Source organism: Melanotaenia boesemani, chromosome 20 (genome assembly GCF_017639745.1).
Source record: "Melanotaenia boesemani isolate fMelBoe1 chromosome 20, fMelBoe1.pri, whole genome shotgun sequence".
NCBI lineage: Eukaryota > Metazoa > Chordata > Actinopteri > Atheriniformes > Melanotaeniidae > Melanotaenia > Melanotaenia boesemani.
The window spans coordinates 12,193,999-12,215,542 of NC_055701.1; the positions used below are offsets into that span (position 1 = coordinate 12,193,999).

Here is a 21,544-nt window from a genome sequence, read left to right on the forward strand (position 1 = left end):
AAACCATTTTGACACACAACAACCACAGCACACAGATTTGGCATACTTACAGACAATGTAGCATAACAAGAGTCAGGAAATAGGAAGACATTTCATGTGCTCTAGTATAGTGTATGACTGTTTTAAATGCGTTCATTTTTCAAGTATTGGATGGATGATGAGCTAAACAACAAGGAACACCATGGAAAGGACTGTGTGATTGTAATTTATAGTGCTGATAATCCTTGGAAGACTCACTTGGATGAAAATTGCCTCCACAAAGAAAAACTGTATTTGTGTTAGCCAAGTATTTGGTTCATTAAATGAAGAAAAAACTGTATAAAATAAAGAATCTTAAAATTTTAAATTGATCAATCAATCAATCAATAAAGATTGCTTTACTGCCCTGTCTGAGCAAGCAGATTAATCTTAAACCATAGCTCCTCCATCATCATGTGTCACACATGGTATTTGGTTCATAACGACTGCATGTCTTTAATCAGCACTAAATATTTCTGCTGTCTTCTCCAAATAATTTATTCTTGGTTTGTCTATCCATCAGACATTAGTCCATTTTCTTTTTTGAAAGCAAATCAAAGCCCTTTTAAGATCCAGACATGACACCACACTTTTCAAGAGCAGTAAGAAAGCCCAGCCACAGCACAGATGTCAGCACAAATAAAAAGATTCCTCCCGTCATTCATTTTCCTTTATTGATACAATTCTACTGCATATTTATAAGAGGAAGCAAAAAGAGATATCAGCTGGCAACCTGATGTTCATCACCTGTTCATGTACCAAATTCAATAAGGGAAGGTTTCTGTCTCAGCAGGATCATAGCTCGATGGTTGGAGTAACCATCTCCATAGCAACTATAGTGATATGATCAAAGCTGGAGGATGCCAAGAGAAAGTTGTACAGAGTGATCAGTAATTAAGTAAAGGGCCAAACTAAGCAGCAGAACACCATCAATGACAGTTATCAAAAATAGACTGAAGCACTGTCCTCACAAAATACAGCAGGAAATGCTAAGGAACATTTAATTATTGTGAAAACAAATTCTGAGCATTCATTAAAATATATATACTTATATATATATTTTTTCTTTGCACTGAAAAAATTTGGAGGCAAAAAGGTGATAATTTAATAAAAATAAACCTTTATCATCTGTCTAGCACAGTATTTTCAGCAGCATGAAGACCAATCTGTGAGAGGACCACAAATGAACATTACATGCACTTAGGGTTAGTTAATTTTATTATTAACAAAATTCCCAAAAACACGAAATGAAAGACTCCTCACTGCTACAGAAAACACTTGTGAGCTGTGATTTGCCAAGGCCGTTGTTATTTTGCAAGGATCATGCAGTATGCCCAAACGTAGGCTTGGTTTGACACTTTCTTTTTTTCATATTTAGACTGTAGAAGAAAACCGTTTCTAATTTAAGATAATAAAGAAACTAGGCTCGTTAAAAATGTGCCTTCTGAAAATCAGACATTTTGACCTTTGCATGTACAGCTGTTGGTAAATGACAATGATCCAAACATTCTTTAAGTTTTGAACAATTTAATCTGTCTCATTTTAGACTTTCACTTGGGTGTGTGTGACTTGTACTATTCTATATCAGATTGGTCAGCATATTCACATCCTGTGCAGGTCTGGTTAAAGACTATTTCTTTACCCAACAGATTTCAAGAGAAGTTTCAGTTCCCTTTTTTCATTACCAATGAACAGCTTTTTTAACTGGATTTTTTTTTTCATGAATTTACTGATGGTGTAAGCATACTTACACACACTCACACATACTTCATCTCAACTAAACTGGGATAATGGAGAGTGAAGGACGGCAGAAGTGTAACTTTGATGGTGGATTTGATAAACTGGTTGGTCAAGAGGATTTTCAAGATGAACGTCCCGCTGATCAACAATCAAACCTAAGCTGGCAACAGCTTAAAGGTTGGTTCGTTAAACTACTCTTGGATGCATTTTCTGACAGTTTATTTGGGTTGATGCTTCTAAAACATCTCTGAAATAATAGGTTTAAATATGTTTGGGTTTTACTACTGCAAGGAATCCTTCAATCAACCAATAACAGAGCTTATATAACAACATCAACTGTACCATAGACTTCTTTTATAATTGTGACAAACTGTCTCACTGTCCAGTGTCCATATTCAATATGAGTTCGGAGAGACGTCCCAGACTGGCAGCACTGGCCCTGGCACTTCTAGCTGCTCTTCTTTTAATAGTTGACATCAGCCTGGGAGCTCACTGTAAGTAAATTTTACTATGTAAGTTGCATGTTGACACAGAAAGAGGTAAATTGTTTTCTTCTATTCTTTAAAACCACTTCAGAGAGCCTAGTGATAACCTCAAATGTCAATATTAAAAGAAAGCAAGTTGCAACATTAATATATATATATATATATATATATATATATATATATATATATATATATATATATATATATATATATATATATATATATATATATAAAACTGTCTGCAAATTAATGAACTAGATTTTCTTTTTTACTTGTGATACTTATCTTCTTTTTGCTTAAAAATTTCTGTTTACAGTGTAAGATCTCACTAACATCAATACTCTCTCTTTTATTGTTGTTGTTGTTAATGTTTTTATTTAGATTGAGAAGCTCAGGCTTTAGATGAAGAAAAGAAATTAGATCTTATTTTGTATTTGAGGAAGGGTACTGAAGAATAGAAAGAAGAAACACTGCTTTGCAATGACATTGTTTCTTCATCTGCAGACAACAACCTCAAAGATACCCACCTCACACTGGATGATGTAGAACTAATCAGGGAAGACCTGGCCAAACTCAAGGAGGATTACAAAACTGCTGTGGGAGTCATGAAAGATGCCCAGAAACAGACTGACAACGAGCTGAATCAACAGGCAGAAACCAACTGGGAGTTTGAGCATCAAACAAAAAGAACCAAAGACTATGAAGCAGAGATAGAAAAAACTACACAGGACATTGGAAAACTGAGATTACGCCTGCCACTGATTAGTAAGACATATTTCACAATTACTATGGCTTAGAAATGATAATTGTACAGGATTTTGTTTTGTATTTTGTGTTTTATGTACTGGTTTTATTTGGCTACAGGTGATGGATGCAAACACTGTCCTGAAGGGTGGATCCTCATGAACTTCATGTGTTATTACTTCTCTTTTGTGGGCAAAAAGGAAAAGAGAACATGGGAAAAAGCCAGAGTGTTCTGCCAAACGTACGGAGGAGATCTTCTAATCATAGACAGCAAAGACACAGAGGTTGGTTGATATTTCTGAAAATCCCTGTTCAAGTAGAATCTAACACATTTTTATTTATTTATTTTTATATAATCTGTTAGAAGTCAACTATAGATTACTTGATGGATCACCAAGAGCCATCACAGTATAATGAAGAATTCTGGATAGGACTGAGAGATTATGAGGAGGAGGGGACTTGGAAATGGGTGAATGGAACACATCTTGTTGAAGGGTAAGAATTCAGTACTCTATGTTACATGCCGAGATATATATGTAGTCAAGAATTGTATTTGTCAGAAATTTTCATCAATATTCAACATCTTTTTCTGGTACAGACATCTGGCAGTCAATTATTCCAACATCAACTTTAAAGATGAGTTATGTAACATCTAGGGATGTCACGGTTACAGATTTTCTTGGTACAATTATTTTGGGAGAAATAATCATAACATTAGCAGATGTATGTGTTAATTAATTTCTCAACACAATAAATGTGTGATATCACTGGAACACCCCTTAAAGGTCTTTAGGTTAGGCTGTAAAAATTAATGCATCAATGCAAAGAGATTAATCTGCTGAATAAACACGTTGATTTTTTTAAACATATGAACCCATAAACAACAATGTTATTTATGCCATATTAAAAATCCAAATTTAGCATTATCTCATTGAGAGAAGCTTATTTTGGGCATGTAGGTGCTTTATTACAGCAGTGAACTGAATCAACCAAAAAACTTTATGCTCCTTATTTCTGAATTTTCTGACAGTTTTCAAGCCTTACATTTAGAGGCCAGCCACAGGATGACCCATTAGTTTCATTCTCAGGTTATGAATTAGACATGGACTTTTATGGAAAGTGACTATATTTAAGGATCTTATTAATCGTGGTGTTAAATACTGCAATTAATTGTGAAATGAAGTAATCATGACATCCCTAATAACTTCTGGACCTTAAAACTCTGCATTCCTGACTCGTTTAATGGCACAGTGACATTTATTATGGACATTTTTAGAACCACTGCTGCCAAGCAGTGTCCTAAAGCTGAAGAAATTGTATTTAATAACTTTTTCCTCAATGATGCCGCAGGACGTTGTTTTCCTTTACATTGAATTCTTTTGCACTCTGCATCACATGCTAGCGAGCAGACATCAACACACTGAATGTTTTGAATGTGCACCATGGTTGAGTCAGCGAACTGCATAAAAGCATTATCAGAGGAACAAAAAGGAAAGAAAAAGAGACAATAACAAAGCAAGCGATACGCCCAGATTCAAGATAAGATTGTGTTTTACAAGTAAAATAAGACTGTATTTTACTGGGTTGTATAGCGAGAAGGTCACTCTTTCGAGTTTGCATGTTCTCCCTGTGTAAACGTGGGTTTTCTCCAAGTACTCCGGAGTCCTCCCACCGTCCAAAGACATGCATGTTAGGTTAACTGGTTACTCTAATGGTATTTTGTCTCTGTGCTGGCCTTGCGATGGACTAGCAACCTGTCCAGGGCATACCCTGCCTCTCGCCTGCTAAGTGCTGGGATAGGCTCCAGCTTCTCAGCAACTGCATTGGAATGAGCTGGATAGAAAATGAATGAATTAATATGTTTTACTAGCTGGGGAGAGCTTACAGTGCAGGAAGGATGGATGCCAAATTAGCTGTCATTAGGAGGTCACTGAGTGAATCTGTAAAAGCTCTGTATTGCTTATTTAACCTTACATGTTAATAATAATAATAATACATTTTATTTAAAAGTGCCTTTCAAAACACCCAAGGACACTGTACAAAGGAACATTAAAATAGTTTAAAAACCACTATGTACAAAACTAACATTAAAACAGTTAAAAACAATAAGTGCAAAACTAAGCAGAATGGAGGACAACAGAAAGATGGAGAATGACTAGATGGCATAGGACTGTCTGAACAAATGTGTTTTGAGTTGTGATTTGAACAGAGGAAGAGAGTCTATGGTATGGATGTCAGGGGGAAGAGAGTTCCAGAGATGGGGAGCAGAGCGGCTGAATGCTCTGCTCCCCATGGTGGCGAGACGGGCAGGGGGGACAAGAAGCTGGAGAGAAGAGGAGCGAAGTGAATGGATCGGAGTGGCAATGTGCAGGAGATCAGATATATATGGAGGGCCAGATTGTGGAGTGCTTTGAATGTAATGAGGAGAATTTTAAAGTTAATTCTTTGTTTTAGGGGGAGCCAGTGAAGTTGTTGTAAGATGGGGGTGATGTGGTGAGTGGAAGGGGTCCGTGTGATGATGCGTGCTGCAGAGTTTTGGAGGAGCTGCAGTTTCTGGAGGGATTTATTGGGGAGACCAAAGAGAAGAGAGTTGCAGTAGTCAATCCGGGAAGTAACAAGACTGTGGACGAGGATGGCAGTGGAGTGGGGGGTGAGAGAGGGACGGAGACGAGAAATGTTTCTTAAGTGAAAATATGCAGACCGGATGACACTGTTAATGTGGGAGTGAAAAGAGAGTGTGCTGATGTTAGAAAAGTAAACTGATGATGCTACACTTTGTATCCTTCTGTGGATGAAGCAAGAAGCTCTTTGCATGTGTCATTGTTTCATTTGACAATGTCTAACAAGTATTTTCTTTAAACCACAGATTTAACTTAAATCTGAAGGATTTTATTTTTATTATATTTGGCTTAAGTTTGGCTTTATAAAGGGCTTCTGAGCAATTAGGGACTTTCCAGCAAGCATTCAGCATTCAAGCATTCAAGCATTCAAGGATCAAAAAGTCACCTTACTTTAGCAAAAACATAAGAAATTGTCAGTTTTTGAGTTTTCTCTGGCTTTTTACTTACTTGAGTAAGTAAGTAGTAGTTTTAAGCCATAGGTGATCATCAGCAGGATAAATTAGATAGCTTCTTCGAGGAATTTTTGGCTGGGAAATTATTAAGGTAATAGTGAGAAAGTAAATGACTGTCTGACAAAACAAATTATGTAGGGTATAATTTATCATATATAGGGTTTCCTTGAGCTACTATGAGATATTTGAGACTTGAGTTGTTTTAGGTGGTAAAGTTCACTTTTCTACAGCTCTGTTCTGAGTAGCTGTTAGCTTAGCTTGTCCACCATAAATCCTCCCTGATCCTCCAACCTGAGAGCATTCTGACAGCTGACTACTGCGCGAAGACAAAGTAACAACTTAGAAATATTTTACAAAACACAGAACTTAACATTTTAAATATTTTTGTATCCTCCTCTTACTTTAACCGAGAAAAGACCCATCATCTGATCCACTGTTTGCTTCAGGTACTGGAAAGATGGAGAGCCAAATGACACCCATAACAATGAGGATTGTGCAACAGTGTCTCCCAAGAGAAACTTCTTCAAGGCTTGGAATGATGCCAATTGTAAATCCACCCAGAAATGGATTTGTGGAAAAGCACCAACAAGCTGAGGTTACTTCACTGAGGCAAAGAATCTAACACAGTACACATATCTATACAATACATGCTAGCTACTCTCACACATGCCTCTGTAAGCACTAAAGACAAATAAGTGATTCCATCATGTCGGGATGATATTTGATCTGCTTATGTATAGTCTTCATTTGTAGATATGAAAAAGAAAGTGTCTTCTTTCAATTCTAAATTTAGGAATCTGAACAGAGTTAAAAAAAAAATCATGTGTAAAAAAAAAAAATCTCAGATGAACATGATGACTTTATGCTTCTCTCTAAAAATAATATAGCAGCATGGATTAGGTTTGTAAAGTTGTATTTGAACAAACCACAATATTTGTGGAACAATGTGCTTTGGACAGACCAAACCAAACTGAAGATGTGTAGTTATAATGCCCAGCTCTTCTTTTAATGAAAACTAAGTAAAGCATACTAGTGCAAACATCACATGCCAACTTTCAAGCACAGTAGTGGAGAGCTGATTATTTGGGCTTGTTTTGCAGCCACAGGACCTAAGCTCCTTGCAGCCAGTCAGCCAACCATGGACTGTTTTATTTACCAAAACAATGTAAAGTGAGATGCGAGGTCATTTGCCTATCAGCTAAAGTTTGACTTAAACTGGGTCATGCAACAGGACAATGATCCCAAACAAAGCTGCAATGCTGGCTACAATGACCCAGTCAAAGTCAAGACCTTAGTCTGATTGACATGCTGCGGTGGCTTATTAAGAGCCCACAAACAGCAATGAACTAAAGAAACATTGTAAAGAAGAGTGGCCCAAAATGCAAATAACTGTTAGCAAAAGCAATCACTTCAGGTTTGTGCCACTAAAGGTGGCTTTATGATCTACTGAATCAGACGGTGTACTTTGGTTTTTGTGCACTTTTTCTGCATTTTTTTAAGTTAAGATCTAATAAAGTGTTTCTGTTCTACAAAGGATACTTTCTTTTCTTTTTCATGACTGTGACTTGTCCTCAAATAATTGTTACAGTATTACTAAAGGCTGTTCCAACAATATCTGTTTATAAACCAGATTAATCATGTAAATTCTTTTTTTTATAATCTGTTTATCTTTCTTTGGATACATGGTCAACAAGATTTTTGCCTCAAAAAACCCTGAACTTAAATAAAGTTTTATGACAACAGTGCTTCTGCTTAAAGGGGTTTTAATTCCAGTTTCAATATGTTTAATAGGTCAACAACTTTTTTTGTAATCAAAGTTTAGAGAAAATTAATCTTTAATAAAACCAGATGCTGCAGCGCCTATTTTGCAAACCCTTTTTGGTCAACAATTAATTTATCTTTTTATTTCTTTATTGTTTTTTTCTAATGATTCATTTAAAATGAGAAATTATATGTTGATAGTATGTAACACAACATCATGAAGGTGATCCTGTAGGCTGGCTGTTTATGACATGCTAAGCTAAGCTAAGCTAACTAGCAAGCAAGCAAGGGACTCACAGGTGGTTTTTCCTAACTAGGAGTCTGAAAATATACTTTAACATTGTTACTCACAGTATAAATCTTGTATATATGTGAACATCAGTGTGAAAACCACTATTTAAGAAGAAAAGTGGGGTAAGCTAATCCCGTATATATATATATATATAAATATAAAACAAGTACACAAAATCCTCTTACGCCTAATCCTCTGTTGGTTGACACTACCTTTTGGAACTTAACTTTAATATTAACTATAATTATTCCTTGCCTAATTGTAACTCTAACTTTGACCCAATCCTATTTTTTTAGCACATTGAGCTTAAAAGGTGATTAATGTAGAAAAAAAAAAGTATAAATTACACTTGGGGATACTTCTTTTCTTTATATGAAATGTTTTCATGATGTGATAATTCATTGTACAGTGAGGCAAAATCAACATGATCCCATTTGTCACTGGTCTAAGCAGCAGATTAAATGAGCACTTCTTGCAGAAGCATAACGAACAATTCAGTCAGAATTTAATAGAGATGCCATTTGAAGGAAAGATTTATTAAAACTTTAGCAGAGATCTGCATCTGCATTACCTAACTATTTTAACAAACATTTTTAAATTTTACTATGGTAAACAGTAGAAAGTCAAGTCACTGATTCCTCTGTGACCTATCACAGAGTAAAATGTTACTAGGAAAATGCACTTAACTTCACATGAGGATTTAATTAGAACAAAAGTAATGATCAAGATTTACCCTGAGAGCAACATTTTAAGGTCCGCTTACAGAGAGAGGTTCCACACCACCAACTTACTGGTAATTATTGAGTTTGGGCTTGTTCAACGCTGCTCTACTGAAAGCTGCTGCTGTAATTGGGATTCACTGAGCATGAGTTACTTGAACACTGATAATTTAGCACTTCTTAAGTATAGATATAACAGTTACTGTATATAGTATACACAACATAAGTCCTGTTGCTATTCATTATTACATTTCCTCCAATAAAAAAAAAGCTGTTGACCTTGTTAACATCGCCATGAGATGCTTTTGTGTGTTTTAACACATACAAACAAAATTATCCATCAATGCTGTGACTGGAGATTTCTGCTTTGTATCTACAGAACACCACATACACTTGCAAGGCAAGGTTATACACTTTCTATGTAGAGCATTACAGGACCCAATCCTGATTACTTACTAAAACCTGAGGTTTTACAGCCAGTTTGTTGTAAGGAAGCAATTAAATGAGAAACTAATACATGCTACAAAGAGACTTTAGTAAAAGGTAAGTGGGGAGGACAGTAGGAGACAAAATGAAGTATGTGTAATTTCTTGTGAAAAGGACGGCAGATGTGACTAGATCTGGCGGTAACAACCTGTCAATCACACTTGCATGCTGACAATCATTATGTAGGTACAAATGAATTATGGACAGCAGCCAGGACAGTGATGCGACATACGAAGCTGAACAGAACAGACCACCATAAACTGACAGGTTAAAGATTGATTAGAGTTACATTAAAATCTATATTTAGGACTACAGACTATATTTGCACTTGAAGGTAAATTGTTAAGCCCAGACAAGACTTACAAAACTTTCCCTCCTTTTCTCACATTCTCTCGTCAGCAGAGGGTTTAACCTAAATATTCTCTTTGGTGTGCATTTAATTGGAGTTCATGGGGATGGCACACTGTTGGTGATATATGGGAGCTAATGAGGGTCAGTAAGGCAAGGCACTCAGTACTAGCCCTCTTTGGACTTCAAGGTGTCCACATTTTGAGTGATAAAAAGCTGATGTAGAGATGTTTCGCCGGATATATGTTGGTGGTGCTAGAATAAAGGTCAGGGATCATCAGTGGATATTAAATGTCTGTTCAAAATGTCATGACAGTCTATCAGACAGTTGCTGAGATGTTGCTGTCTGGACCAGAGTAGTGAACTGAAAATCTGCAAGCGCATAAATACTAGAAATAACATTGACTTCACACAGCCGTTTTCCTGCAGCTAGTTTCCTCTTGCTCCTTTTGAAATGACTCAGGTGCTAAAGCTAGACCTTGGTATAGTTAAATCAGGCTAAACTATGAAATAGCTGTATCACTCCCATAAAATAGCATATCATTTTAGGCCTGTGGAGCTGGAATGTAACAGTGAGAAACTTGTGCTCATGGTAAAAGCCTTTCTTAACACACTCCATACCGTATACTGAGTTTGACTGAAAACTTGAGACCTACTGAAGGTATTGACGCTCTCCTCTTACAGCAGCTCATGAGACATCATTATTCCAAGGCTGGGCAGAAGAAAACTACGACCTTACTGATGCAGCAACTCAGGGAACGTGGGTGTGGATTAACAATGTGCCTTATGCTGACCAACATCTCATAGACCATTGAAATCTTTATTCATTATCAAAGTTTAACGGCAAGATTAGAATTATTAACAAATATTTTGGACATAACAAATAATCCCTAAATAAGAATTTATAGCTGCATAAATTTAAAACAATCTTGTTTTGAAGAGCAGAACCACTCGAATCGACCTGCAGCGCCCTTGTAAATATTTAACAAATGCACTTGATGTTCTGCTGGCAAAATTACTCACACATGCAAATACTAGCAGGGCAATGTCCAGACAAACACTCTCCTGGACAGTCCTGTCAGACGGTTCTCATTTTTAGAAGTAAAAAATGGAGGACAGAGAAAATTCAGGTTCCATATATAATAAACTGGTTTCTCAGGAGGAAATCACTGAGGATGATGACCCTCTCTACTCAAATCAGGAGAACGAGCAAGGTAAACTAATGCTGATGAACAAGGTGTCAGATTGTGAAGCAGTATTCATGACTTAAGTGCTTGTTTTTCATCACTTATTTTTTAAAAAATACTTGTGTAGCACAACATTTTATCATTACCATTATATTTAAAATAAACTAGTGACATATGGGTGCCAAAGATCTCTTTATTAGCTTAATAATATTTTATTGTTTCTGTACTTTTGAGGACTCTAATACTAATTCACAACTTTTTGTGTGTAGTGTCCATGTCCACAGTAAGACCAGAATCCATGCTGAATCTTTACAGACTGCTTACAGTGAGCCTGACAGTCCTCGCTGTCATTCTGCTGGCAGTTGATATTGGCCTGGGAATCTATTGTAAGTCATTGTTGATCCAGAAAACACTTGCAGGTTTACTTTATTGTAAACATTCTGAAGAATAGACTGTCTTTTGTTTGATGGAGTGTGCAGCTGATGTGAAACAATGAACATTTGCAAACCTGATTTCTGAGAGATTAACCAAGGCTCAGAGTTAAGGTTTACTGACTTTTAAATCTTGTATTGTTTTTGTAGGTCAAGAAATTATTTCATAGCATAATTATAACAGTCTTATGACAACCAAAGTCTTAATGAACTGCCCATGACAGTTTAATGTTAATATAAAGAGATTTGTTATTATTTATCCTCACGGATGTCACTGTCTGCATCCATAGCAGGTGGCAGTTTAATTAAAAATAAAACTTTTTTGCACCACCTGCCTCGTGCTTAACAGCATTGAAAGTGTGCATGTGAACATTAGTGGAGCATTTAGCTTCAGTTGGTCTTTAAGAGTTAATAATAAGCAGAAGGAAAAACTCTGAAAAGAAATCTTTAGAAAGATCAAATGTTAAGTTTTATTTCAGTTGCCCTCTAAAGACTAAAGAAAAAAAAAAAAAAAAGAGAAGCAGAAATTAATTAAGCAAATAGCTTTTATTTTAACTCTTAATGGGCCCTCTACCAGTATAGTTATAGTTCAGCTGTGCTATACAGGTTGAGAATATTGCAGGGGATTTTGGGTACCACTACCCACATGTTCAGACTTTCCAGTAATGTATAATACTCCAGTTGATATTATTAAAGGAGAGCAATAATCAACCAATCACTTCATTTTTTTAAACTTTTGTGCTAGGTTTAGTTTTACATGAATATAATTTTATATTGGCTGATATTGCAGATAGGGTATATCCATTTTAGTGCTTTTCTCAACCAATAAGTAACAAGAAAATGCAGTAAAGACACCCAAAACAAGAAATTAGGTTATTTGGAAAAAGTCTGCTACTGAATTGTTTTCATTTTGGGGAACTGACCATTGATCGTGAGATTTATTAAATTAATAAAATAAGTTATTCAACTGTACTAATATTAAAAGAGCGTACAAAAGCGTACAATAAGACAAATCACTTTTGTACCAATGTCACTGCTTACAGACAACAACCTTGCTAATGGCAACATAGTCGCAGACATTGGGAATGAACTAACCAAACTACAGGCTTCTTATGATGCTGCGGCCCAAAACCTCGACAATGCCAAGAAACAGCTGGAGAATGAGGTCTCCAAAACAGACTTTATAAAGTGGGAGCTGGAACACCAGGTCAGAAGAAACAAAGACTACGAAAAGCAGGCTGAAAATATGCAGATGGAAATTGCAGCGTTGAAATCCCACCTGCCGATGATAAGTGAGAACCAGTTTCTTAAGCCGTACTACTGTGTTACTGCGTGACCCAGGAAACAACACATCATATTTTCTTTTTCTTTGGGAACAGGAAATGGCTGCAGATACTGTTTATCTGGATGGACTTTCATGAACTCAATGTGTTACTTCTTCCCATTTTCTGAAACCTTTTCACGTGTAACGTGGCAGGACGCCAGACAATCCTGCAAAAGGCAAGGAGGCGACTTGGCAGTTATAGACAGCAGAGAGAAACACGTAAGACTCATTTTGTTATTTCTGGACAAATTGCTATATCATTGCCACAGTTCTCATCACGAAGTTGTGAAAGAAACTTGTTCTACACAGAACCCCAAATATTAAAACACATGTATGTATTTGTGCATATATCCTGTTTTGTCAGATGGCGGTAACTAACTTGATAAATAGCAATTTCGACCACTCAAGACCATCATCTCTGAATGGCTTCTGGATTGGACTGAGAGATGTAGAAGAAGAAGGAACCTGGAAATGGCTGGATGGGACAACACTGACTGAGGGGTAAGCATTTTTTTCTGAAAGAAGGGAAAAAGATAGAGGAACAATAAGAACTGAACATTGGTTTTAAGATTTCTCAGTGCAAACTGTTGCGACTGCTTTCTTCAGGTATCCTCTTCAACCTTAGTAAGTCACTGATGGTTGTAAATATAAGCATAAGAGCAGATTCATAAAATCAATTTATTGTTCGTTTACAGGTACTGGGAAGAAGAACAGTCAAACCAGCCTAACCATGCAGACTGCGTTGCTGTGTATCCCAAACTCAACCCTTTTAGGGTTTGGAAGGATGTGCCATGTAGTTACAACCTGAAATGGATTTGTGAAATGAAGCCAAGATCTTCGGAATAACATAATTATTCTTTAAAGAAGATTTTTACTTCTGGTTTAATTGGTTGAACGGAGAATGAACTTTATCCTAATTTCTTTTGTTTTGACAAATAAAAATGTATCTAACTTGTGTACATATGTAAAATTATTCTTCAAATCTAAACAATAGATCACTAGCCCATCATTAAAACCCCAGGCTTCATATGCTGTAAACTGCACATTTCTTTAAGTCATATGTTGTTTGAGAGTATTTTATCATCAAATGGAAAACAAAAACTACTTTGGATTCACTGAAGCAGTGGATTTAGACATTTAGATTCAGATAAACTGCAGCTATGTGTCTTTTCCCACCCAATAGTTCCTGAGTTTTAGAGAAAAAAAAGGAAAGCAAAGAACTACCGATGTCCAAAGTCTCTCTATAAATTATATAAATATATATATCTATATATATAGATATACACACACACAAGAGTCAAGGAATCTGAAACATTAATAAACGACTGAGTAAATTTGGATTCAACACAGTCGTGCAGAACTTTTGGTAGAAAGGAACAAAGGAATATCTACTGGTAGAATTGAGTGCACTTTGTTAAAACTATCTCATACCGTAGGTTTACCCAGTAAAATGGCTATTTACTGTAATATGTTCATTTAATAAATTAACTCAAATAAAAAAATAATCTCCTTATGTTGGTTTCCAAGTAAGACTAAGCTTCCATCCTTTCGCCGTCTTTATAGCCTTGTGTTCGTTGATGGTAGTGGACCCTCACAGCACTGCAAAATGCTCTCTAAGCTGCTTGAGAAGCTGCTGAGTGTCAACATGTTCAGGAAATGCATCTTCAGACTTCTGGGCCGCAGTGTAGCTGCTCTGAAGGTCACCAATCTGAGCAAAGACAAAAACATCCATTGTCTTTGAAATGTTTCTTTAACTGCACTTTACTGTTTGCAGGTTCGAATGGATTACACAGCAATGCGTTACCTTTTCGGAGAGAATGGAGAGATTGTAGTGTGGCTCATACATGAGTGGGGCCACAGTTGCAGCTGTTTGCAGGAAAGCCTTGGACTGGATCAAATACATTACAATGATTAATATTTCTAACAGGATAGTATTTTATCAAAAAGTATAAAGAACTATTTATGCTTTGTTTTAAGCTCTATTTTTCAAAATTTTAAATCAGTGTAATCCCATCATCCCCACAATTATGCCCAGTACTAGCTCTACTGATAGCATCTAAATATATAAATTAAATATTGCCAACGCTGGCAATTATATAGTGTGATGGACTCTGAGTTGGAGCAAGCAGGTACAAAAAATGGGCGGATTGGTATATGGATATTTAAATTAATCTAACCGACTTTATGAAGCATCTAACCTTGAAATATTGTACAGCGCAATAGTCTACTGTTCAGTTTTACTTTTTTGTTTTTGTGTCACCATGTCAGCAGAAGTTATAACCAGTTGCTGGCTTAGATAAAGCTGCATGGTAGTTTCTGGCCCGCAGAAAAATAGCTAGTCCACTCTGTTATTGGATTAACAAAATCTCAAACATCTCATGATGTCTGGTCACATGACATGATATGAATGTTAAACTGATTTATTGCAAAGTTCTGAGTTAATGTAGCATATTTGCTTATTGGATTTATGGTATGCAAGCGTAACCTTAAAAATAGTCCTGTCATAGAGAAACATTTTAAACTAACTAATACTGTCAGGATTGTGTACATTTTGATGGTTTAATTAAAATTAAGGGTTTATTATTCTTGACAAAGTGTCGTTTTTGGCACTTTCATGACAATTTATGTAGCATCACATTACAATCTAAAGGAGAATATTATGACCTCCTAAACAACTTTCTCAAAGTTCTTACCTGCTCAATATGGCCTTTACGCAGCTCCAGCACAGCCAGGTTGTTGTAGGCCTCAGCATGATCATTATTAAAAGCTAGAGTCAGTTTGAAACACTGATATGCCAGGGTTAAGTCCCCTATGCCCTGTGAACACAGAACTTTACCATTATTTGTATGAACCTTTAAGTTCTATTAATGATTATCCAATTTGTTTAACTGTTGACTATGTAAAAAATTCAACCATATAAGTCAACAGAAATTCTGGGACATTTTCGGATTGCTGACTCACCACAGCTACATGTCCTATGTTGTACCAGACATCAGCCTGCTCTTCATCACTGGCCACCAGGGCAAGAGCCCTCTCAAATGAGGACAGAGTCATGTCGTACTGCTGGGCGTAGAAACAGCACAGGCCCAGGTTGTTGTACAGCTGGCAATTATACACACCCATCTGGAGCAGTCGTCTAGTAAAAGAAGCATATTGAACCACATATAACTTTTCATTACAATAAATGTAAAAATAAACTACAGCACTATCTGTAAAACAAGGTCTGCCTGACCTGTAGAATCGCAGGGCAATTTCAGGCTGATCAGTATAGAAGTGATTGCTGCCTATGCAGGCTATAGCCTCCACATGAGTGTTATCTTGTTTAAGGACATCTTTGTAGTATTCTGTAGCTGAGGAGATGTTGTTCATTTCCTGAAGTAAAATCAACATTAACATCAGATACAGTAGATGGCTACTTATCTTTTTTAGGTAATCGTGACTGTAGACTGAGAGGGTCCTATGGTGACATACTGTACCTCATGAATGCGAGCGATTCCTGTAAGAAGGGTGACCTCACCAGGGAAGTGGTCCAGGCCTTGCTTGAAGAGATTTAGGGCTGTTACTGGTTGATCCAGGCGCTGATAAACCTATGGTAAGACAAACACAACATTCTTCAATCTCTTTTAGAAACATTATTAATGATTGTGTACCGACTTTGTAAAGTGATATATTTTCATAAGGCCTCTGTCACTACCTTTGCAAGATAGAGATATGTGTCTACCACCTCCTGGTGGTTGAGAGCTGATCGAAACTGTTTCTCTGCTTCTCTGTATAAACCAAGCCTGTAGAGATAAGATTAGTTTATGATAACAGAATTTAATGTAAATAAAGTGCAGCTTCAATAAATATCAGATATGTTGTACTTGCCTGTAGTAACATTTTCCTAATTGAACCTTCCACCACCAGTCTTTGAACTGTGCATGCTCTGTTGCTTGAGCGGCCAAATCCAAAGCCTGAACAAGAAATGTTTGTGCTATATAAAATAAAATTCAATGACTATAAACTGCAATGCAAAGCAATTTTTTCATACTGAAGATGTATGCACCACTTACATTTTTTACATCATTTTCATGATGAAAGATGTAGTCAAACAGAGTCTGTTAAGAGAAATGCTGATGAGTTGTCATGTGTGAACAAATTTATTTTGATAAATTGGTAGAGGCACAGATTTAGCCTTACCCTGGATAAACTGGGCTTTTGGGAATACTTGGCCAGATTTAGTCTCGACAAATTTATAAAAGGCCCATCTGGATTAGTTAACATTGATGCCTGGAGAAATATTATATTGTGTTAATTTTTTATGCCATTTGGTGTTTGACAAATATTTTGTTCTTCTATATTGCTCTCAAAAATATATGCATCAGTTTAGCAGCAACACTACCTAATATAATTTGAAAAATAGGTTAACAAAGATTTGGGTTTTCTTGTTGAAAAAATGGGTATTTGTTTTTAAAAATACTCACTGTTCCCAAACGAATGAATCTACCAGATGCACTAGAGACGGGGCGAGCGGTGCTTGCAGTACGTGGGGTTTTGATGGCCTGTTCCATTGTCCCAGGACGTCCGGACTGTGTGCTAGGTCTCACAAATCCTGTGATAGGACGCCCTGATTGTGTCATAGGCCTAAAAATGAAAAAAAAAAAAAAAAAAAGATGCAGATATGATAAATATAATCAGTGGTTTATCTGCTAGTTCAAGTATTAATTGATCTGTCTTTGTTCTTAAGGATAACATACCTGACAGCTGGAGTGGGACCTCCGCCATGACTTGTCCCAGGAAGTCTAAGTGATGTTCCAGGTCCTAGAGGAGATATCAGTTTTATTACCTTAAAAATACTCATAATGTAAATGTGAATTTAAAAGACAGTGGGACACTGAGAAAGAGTTCAAACCTACTTGCAACTTGTGCAATAGAACTTTCATCCAACATCATCTCAGCAATCCCTTCCTGGTCAACGTCAACTTCATCAATGTACACCATCTCTGTAAGGGCACGGGTTTTCAAGCTCCATGCAGCCTACAACACAGTGTTTTGCTCATAAAAAATACTGTTCGACGCTAAGGATGTGAAGATGTAACTTTTAGTACCTACTGTGTGATGAACTACGGACATGAAAAACGATAGAAAAGGCAGGAATAAAGTAAAGACATGGTTACCTCTGAGATATGCAAGGACGAGTCCTTAAGACAGTATGCAGTGAGTTAATTAGGAAAAAATAAAGTGAATAAGAAATGAAGATAAATCAAATGCAAGGAATACATTAAAATAACATGAAGACGAGGACAGATGTTAAAGGAAACATGTTACCCAATGGAAATACTAGAAACTGGCCTAAAGATAATTGATGTAAGTAAACGTAAATGCAACATTAGTGAGTTACAACATACGTATTCGACTAATCGGGATTATACAGCAGCTCATAAAGCTGCTTTGCGTTAGTGAGCAAGCGGGCTTTCCAGGTTAGCAAGCTAGGCTAGCATGGCTAACTTTACCACAGTACCTGGTCGAAGGGATTCTCGTGTAATATTTTTGTACAAATATCTGAACATTGTTGAAGTTTGCGCCTCCTGAAATAGCTCCAAGCCAAAAACATAGGGTCCATCGTCACCTCCATTTTATGGCAAGCAGGAAAAAGTATAATTGTTCAATCAGTAGGCGAGCTGCTAAACAGAGGCGCTAAGATTATAACAGTAAGCTTCCTCTGTTGCTAGGCAACCACATAGGAGGGCGGACTCTTACTACTGCAACTTCCTGTAATTACCTTTTTTTTCTCTCTCTCTCTATAATGAACCGTAAAGTTACACAAAACTAAAACTGGAGGGCAAACAAATGAACAACAAAAGTAACAACCTCTCCCCAAAATAAGTAGAAATGAAGAAAGAAAAAACAGGGTGACAGAGTATCTTATTCAACTTCTGTATTGTTACTGTATTAAAAATAATCTATAGTTTATTGCCAGTTGGGAAATATAGTCTCTGCATTTGATCCGTCTCTAGATACACCATAGAGCAGTGGGCTTCACTAGTCCAAGAACTTGAACCTGGTTCTTCCAGTTCCAAGCAGTGGGCTGTCATGTTACATCAGCCAGGGAGCAGTTGGAGGTTAAGGACCTTGATCAGGGGCCTAAAGAGCAATGCCATATTATGGCCATATGGCATTATTAAGGCCATAATTTATATTAATATGAATTTAATATATTTATTCAGAATGAGTACTCCTGTTGTTCTCATTTCCTCCTCACCCTCTAACAACACAACCAGAGCAGGCCAAAAGGGATTAAAAAAAATTATCAATCACACCGTCTATGTCTACAACCAAACATATCTTCCTCCTGTACATCTACCATTAGCCTGAATAATTTTGAGAAGACAGCTCAAAAAGATTTAGTTGGTTAATTTGATTAACTAGTGGATTTAAATGAAGCAAATCAAATAAAAAAATCAAGCCATATTCATATTCAGGACTGATATAAAATGTTCATCATTAATGATTATTGATCATAATCTCAAAATACAATTTAATAATTTGAAAATTCATTTATCAGAATAGGACTTATACAATTATACAATTTTAACTTTATTTATTTATTTATTTATTTATTTATTTATTTATTTATTTATTTATTTATTTATTTATTTATTTATCCTGTTTGAATTCGTCCTGTGCGAGCTGTCGTGGCGTGACGGACTTGTCCTCTCCTGCGTTTTGGACTCGCCTTATGAATCCAAGAATGTAATTGGAGGAAAGACCACAACGTCCTGATTGTAGGTGGAGCTTGTGGAATAACAGTACAGCTCCATCTTTGTAGGATTTGACAGGAGCTTTGACCTGTGTCGAAGAGGACCAGAAGCCCGGGGCAGAAGAAGTACAAATTAGACTTTCATTATGAAAATAACAGCATAGAAACCCGTTTTTCAAACAGAGACAGATATACTTAATCTTATTAGGCAGCAAGTATATCAATTTACACGACTATTAAAAATGCCTAATTTCAGCGCTCTCGCTGGACTGTTTGAAATCCAACGGAACTAATGGGACACGCGGGCTTAAAATAAATCCTTTTTGGTGAATGACACTTTATCAGAAAGCCTACGTGATAGCAACGGAGAGACACGCACGGAAGTGCGGACATGGCTGACAGGACTGCTCCTAACTGCCACCTGAGACTGGAGTGGGTGTACGGATACCGGGGACATCAGTGCCGCAACAACCTGTACTATACCGCCGCAAAGGAAATTGTCTATTTTGTCGCCGGTGTGGGAGTTGTGTACAACACTCGGGAACACAAGCAGAAATTTTACCTGGGGCACAACGATGACATAATAAGGTATGAGACACATATACATGCATAACAGTTTGTTTCAGCACCGCGGACAGCAACAGACCTACAGTAGAAAATGTGTGGATGCTGATGTCACCTTGTGCGGTGTAATGTGATATTTTGTGGCTTCATGGGAAACGCAAGGAAGCAGCATCTCTTCAGTCTGGAACAGGGTTCAGTGTCCTGCTTAAAGGCACTTCAGTGGGACAGATGACTTTAACTAGCCACTAGTAACTCTGGCACTCCCCAAGACAAATCTTCTGATTGCTTGATTGTCAAAATAATTAACAGTTCAAATATATCTAACATATAATCATGTCACACAAGAAAATTTCTTGAGCAAACAAGGCATACATTTAGCATTGAATTCACAGATTTGTTTGGCTAAATAAAACAAATAAACTATTAAATCAAGTCACAGTCGCTTGTCTTGTTTTTTTCAACTGGAAAGTACACTTGAACATGACTGTCCTTGAAGGTAACCTGCCTGTGGCTTGTGGTAATTCATCTCAGCCTAGCCAGACAAACCTTGGCACACCTGTTCTTTGGGAAAACACAGCAAAGTAACCAGTCGTTTATGTAATGATCGTGTCACACAATGATCTGTGTTCAACGCTTCAGTGCTCATGTTGACATCTGTGCAGGGGTTGGCCTGGAGATGACTAGCTTTATAAACTGCAACGGTAGTCAGCTGGGGTCTTGCTTCATTATTAATCACACAATAGAGATACTAACCCTACATTGCCCCCAGGTGAAGTTTCTGAGTTCAAACACAAAGCTGGTGGACTTGCTTGCTGCACCAAGCTGTGATGAGTAAATTAATTTGAATTTGTGTTCACTGCTCTAGCTTGTATTTGAAATATTTAGGCAAATTAGACTCTAATTAATGTCTTGTAGTCACATACTTTTTATTTTTTTTTAATATCAGTGTTCAAGATTATCCAACCTAAATTATGTTAGTGTGTCATCAAAACAGTTTCAATACATCTTGGCATTAATTCTGCTCTTTCCGAGCTTATATTTCCAATAGATACTCTGTCATGCAATGTTTTGATGGTGCTGGAGAATGCTGCTTTCCATGTTAGTCTAAATTCTCTTTTAGGCATTGAGCTGAGTTGAGATCTATAACTGCAAAAGTCATGGTGTGATTTATGTCATTATTATATTCATTAAATCAACCCGTGCCCCATGTCTGGGGCACCATCATCCTGGAGGAGACCTTTTAAAAGAAATTATTGTTGTAAGACAAAGGTAATTTCTCACAGCAGTGTAGTAGTGATTATCAGAAACCATGCCAGCAGGATTCCTCTCACGATAAATGGAGACACTTGATCCTCTTATTGCAAAGATCAAGAGTTTTTCTTTTCCTTTGTCCTCCCTCTGTAGTGGTACGAATGGATTCTAAGTGCAAGCTGTAGAAATTAATTGTGCTATCTTGTTTGGTTGACACATACCAAACAACAGTCAAGTCAGATCTCAAGAGGAGTGCATATGAAGCTTTCAGTGTCACAACCAGGAAGTATTCTCGGTAGATGGAGTGCTAAATAAGTTCTCAAATGTTGCACTAACCCATGTAGGAAAGATGCAGTCCCATGAGAGAGACCTACAATTTAAA

The 21,544-nt window shown here is 36.8% G+C and overlaps 4 protein-coding genes across 6 annotated transcripts in view; 3 read left to right on the plus strand and 1 right to left on the minus strand.

The window, feature by feature from the left end:
- Positions 1-1,099: 1,099 nt before the first annotated feature.
- On the plus strand, positions 1,100-7,805 carry LOC121631735 (CD209 antigen-like protein E). Its single transcript, XM_041972781.1, has 6 exons — positions 1,100-1,935; positions 2,145-2,252; positions 2,748-3,008; positions 3,108-3,271; positions 3,352-3,482; positions 6,507-7,805. Exons 1-6 carry the CDS (start codon positions 1,809-1,811, stop codon positions 6,652-6,654), a joined length of 939 nt encoding a protein of 312 aa, XP_041828715.1. The 5' UTR covers positions 1,100-1,808; the 3' UTR covers positions 6,655-7,805.
- A 2,899-nt stretch (positions 7,806-10,704) lies between these two features.
- On the plus strand, positions 10,705-13,565 carry LOC121631307 (CD209 antigen-like). The gene is made up of 6 exons (XM_041972136.1): positions 10,705-10,880; positions 11,123-11,239; positions 12,328-12,576; positions 12,664-12,827; positions 12,973-13,109; positions 13,304-13,565. Exons 1-6 carry the CDS (start codon positions 10,775-10,777, stop codon positions 13,452-13,454), a joined length of 924 nt encoding a protein of 307 aa, XP_041828070.1. The 5' UTR covers positions 10,705-10,774; the 3' UTR covers positions 13,455-13,565.
- ttc8 (tetratricopeptide repeat domain 8) lies at positions 13,566-18,292 on the minus strand. Its single transcript, XM_041972135.1, has 14 exons — positions 18,109-18,292; positions 17,504-17,624; positions 17,345-17,408; positions 17,072-17,231; positions 16,788-16,877; positions 16,661-16,705; positions 16,476-16,561; positions 16,303-16,390; positions 16,085-16,195; positions 15,841-15,980; positions 15,570-15,744; positions 15,302-15,424; positions 14,413-14,496; positions 13,566-14,316 (listed from the first exon to the last, which is right to left on the minus strand). Exons 1-14 carry the CDS (start codon positions 18,220-18,222, stop codon positions 14,200-14,202), a joined length of 1,518 nt encoding a protein of 505 aa, XP_041828069.1. The 5' UTR covers positions 18,223-18,292; the 3' UTR covers positions 13,566-14,199.
- A 1,143-nt stretch (positions 18,293-19,435) lies between these two features.
- eml5 (EMAP like 5) overlaps positions 19,436-21,544 on the plus strand; it is a 39,542-nt gene continuing 37,433 nt past the window's right edge. For all 3 annotated transcript variants that reach the window (XM_041971990.1, XM_041971991.1, XM_041971992.1), the window contains exon 1: positions 19,436-19,935. In XM_041971990.1, coding sequence (XP_041827924.1) covers positions 19,739-19,935 — 197 coding nt within the window. In that variant the 5' untranslated portion in view covers positions 19,436-19,738. The remainder of the gene's footprint in view (positions 19,936-21,544) is intronic.

Coding starts and splice junctions, on each gene's coding strand:
- LOC121631735 (XM_041972781.1), top strand. CDS start 1,809: ATGGAGAGTGAAGGACGGCAGAAGTGTAACTTTGATGGTGGATTTGAT. Junction 3,272..3,351: donor TAGACAGCAAAGACACAGAG/GTTGGTTGATAT, acceptor ATAATCTGTTAG/AAGTCAACTATAGATTACTT. Junction 3,483..6,506: donor GGAACACATCTTGTTGAAGG/GTAAGAATTCAG, acceptor TGTTTGCTTCAG/GTACTGGAAAGATGGAGAGC.
- LOC121631307 (XM_041972136.1), top strand. CDS start 10,775: ATGGAGGACAGAGAAAATTCAGGTTCCATATATAATAAACTGGTTTCT. Junction 12,577..12,663: donor ATCCCACCTGCCGATGATAA/GTGAGAACCAGT, acceptor CTTTGGGAACAG/GAAATGGCTGCAGATACTGT. Junction 12,828..12,972: donor TAGACAGCAGAGAGAAACAC/GTAAGACTCATT, acceptor CTGTTTTGTCAG/ATGGCGGTAACTAACTTGAT.
- ttc8 (XM_041972135.1), bottom strand. CDS start 18,222: ATGGAGGTGACGATGGACCCTATGTTTTTGGCTTGGAGCTATTTCAGG. Junction 17,232..17,344: donor GGTCCCACTCCAGCTGTCAG/GTATGTTATCCT, acceptor TTTCATTTTTAG/GCCTATGACACAATCAGGGC. Junction 16,391..16,475: donor TTAGGAAAATGTTACTACAG/GCAAGTACAACA, acceptor TTATCTCTACAG/GCTTGGTTTATACAGAGAAG.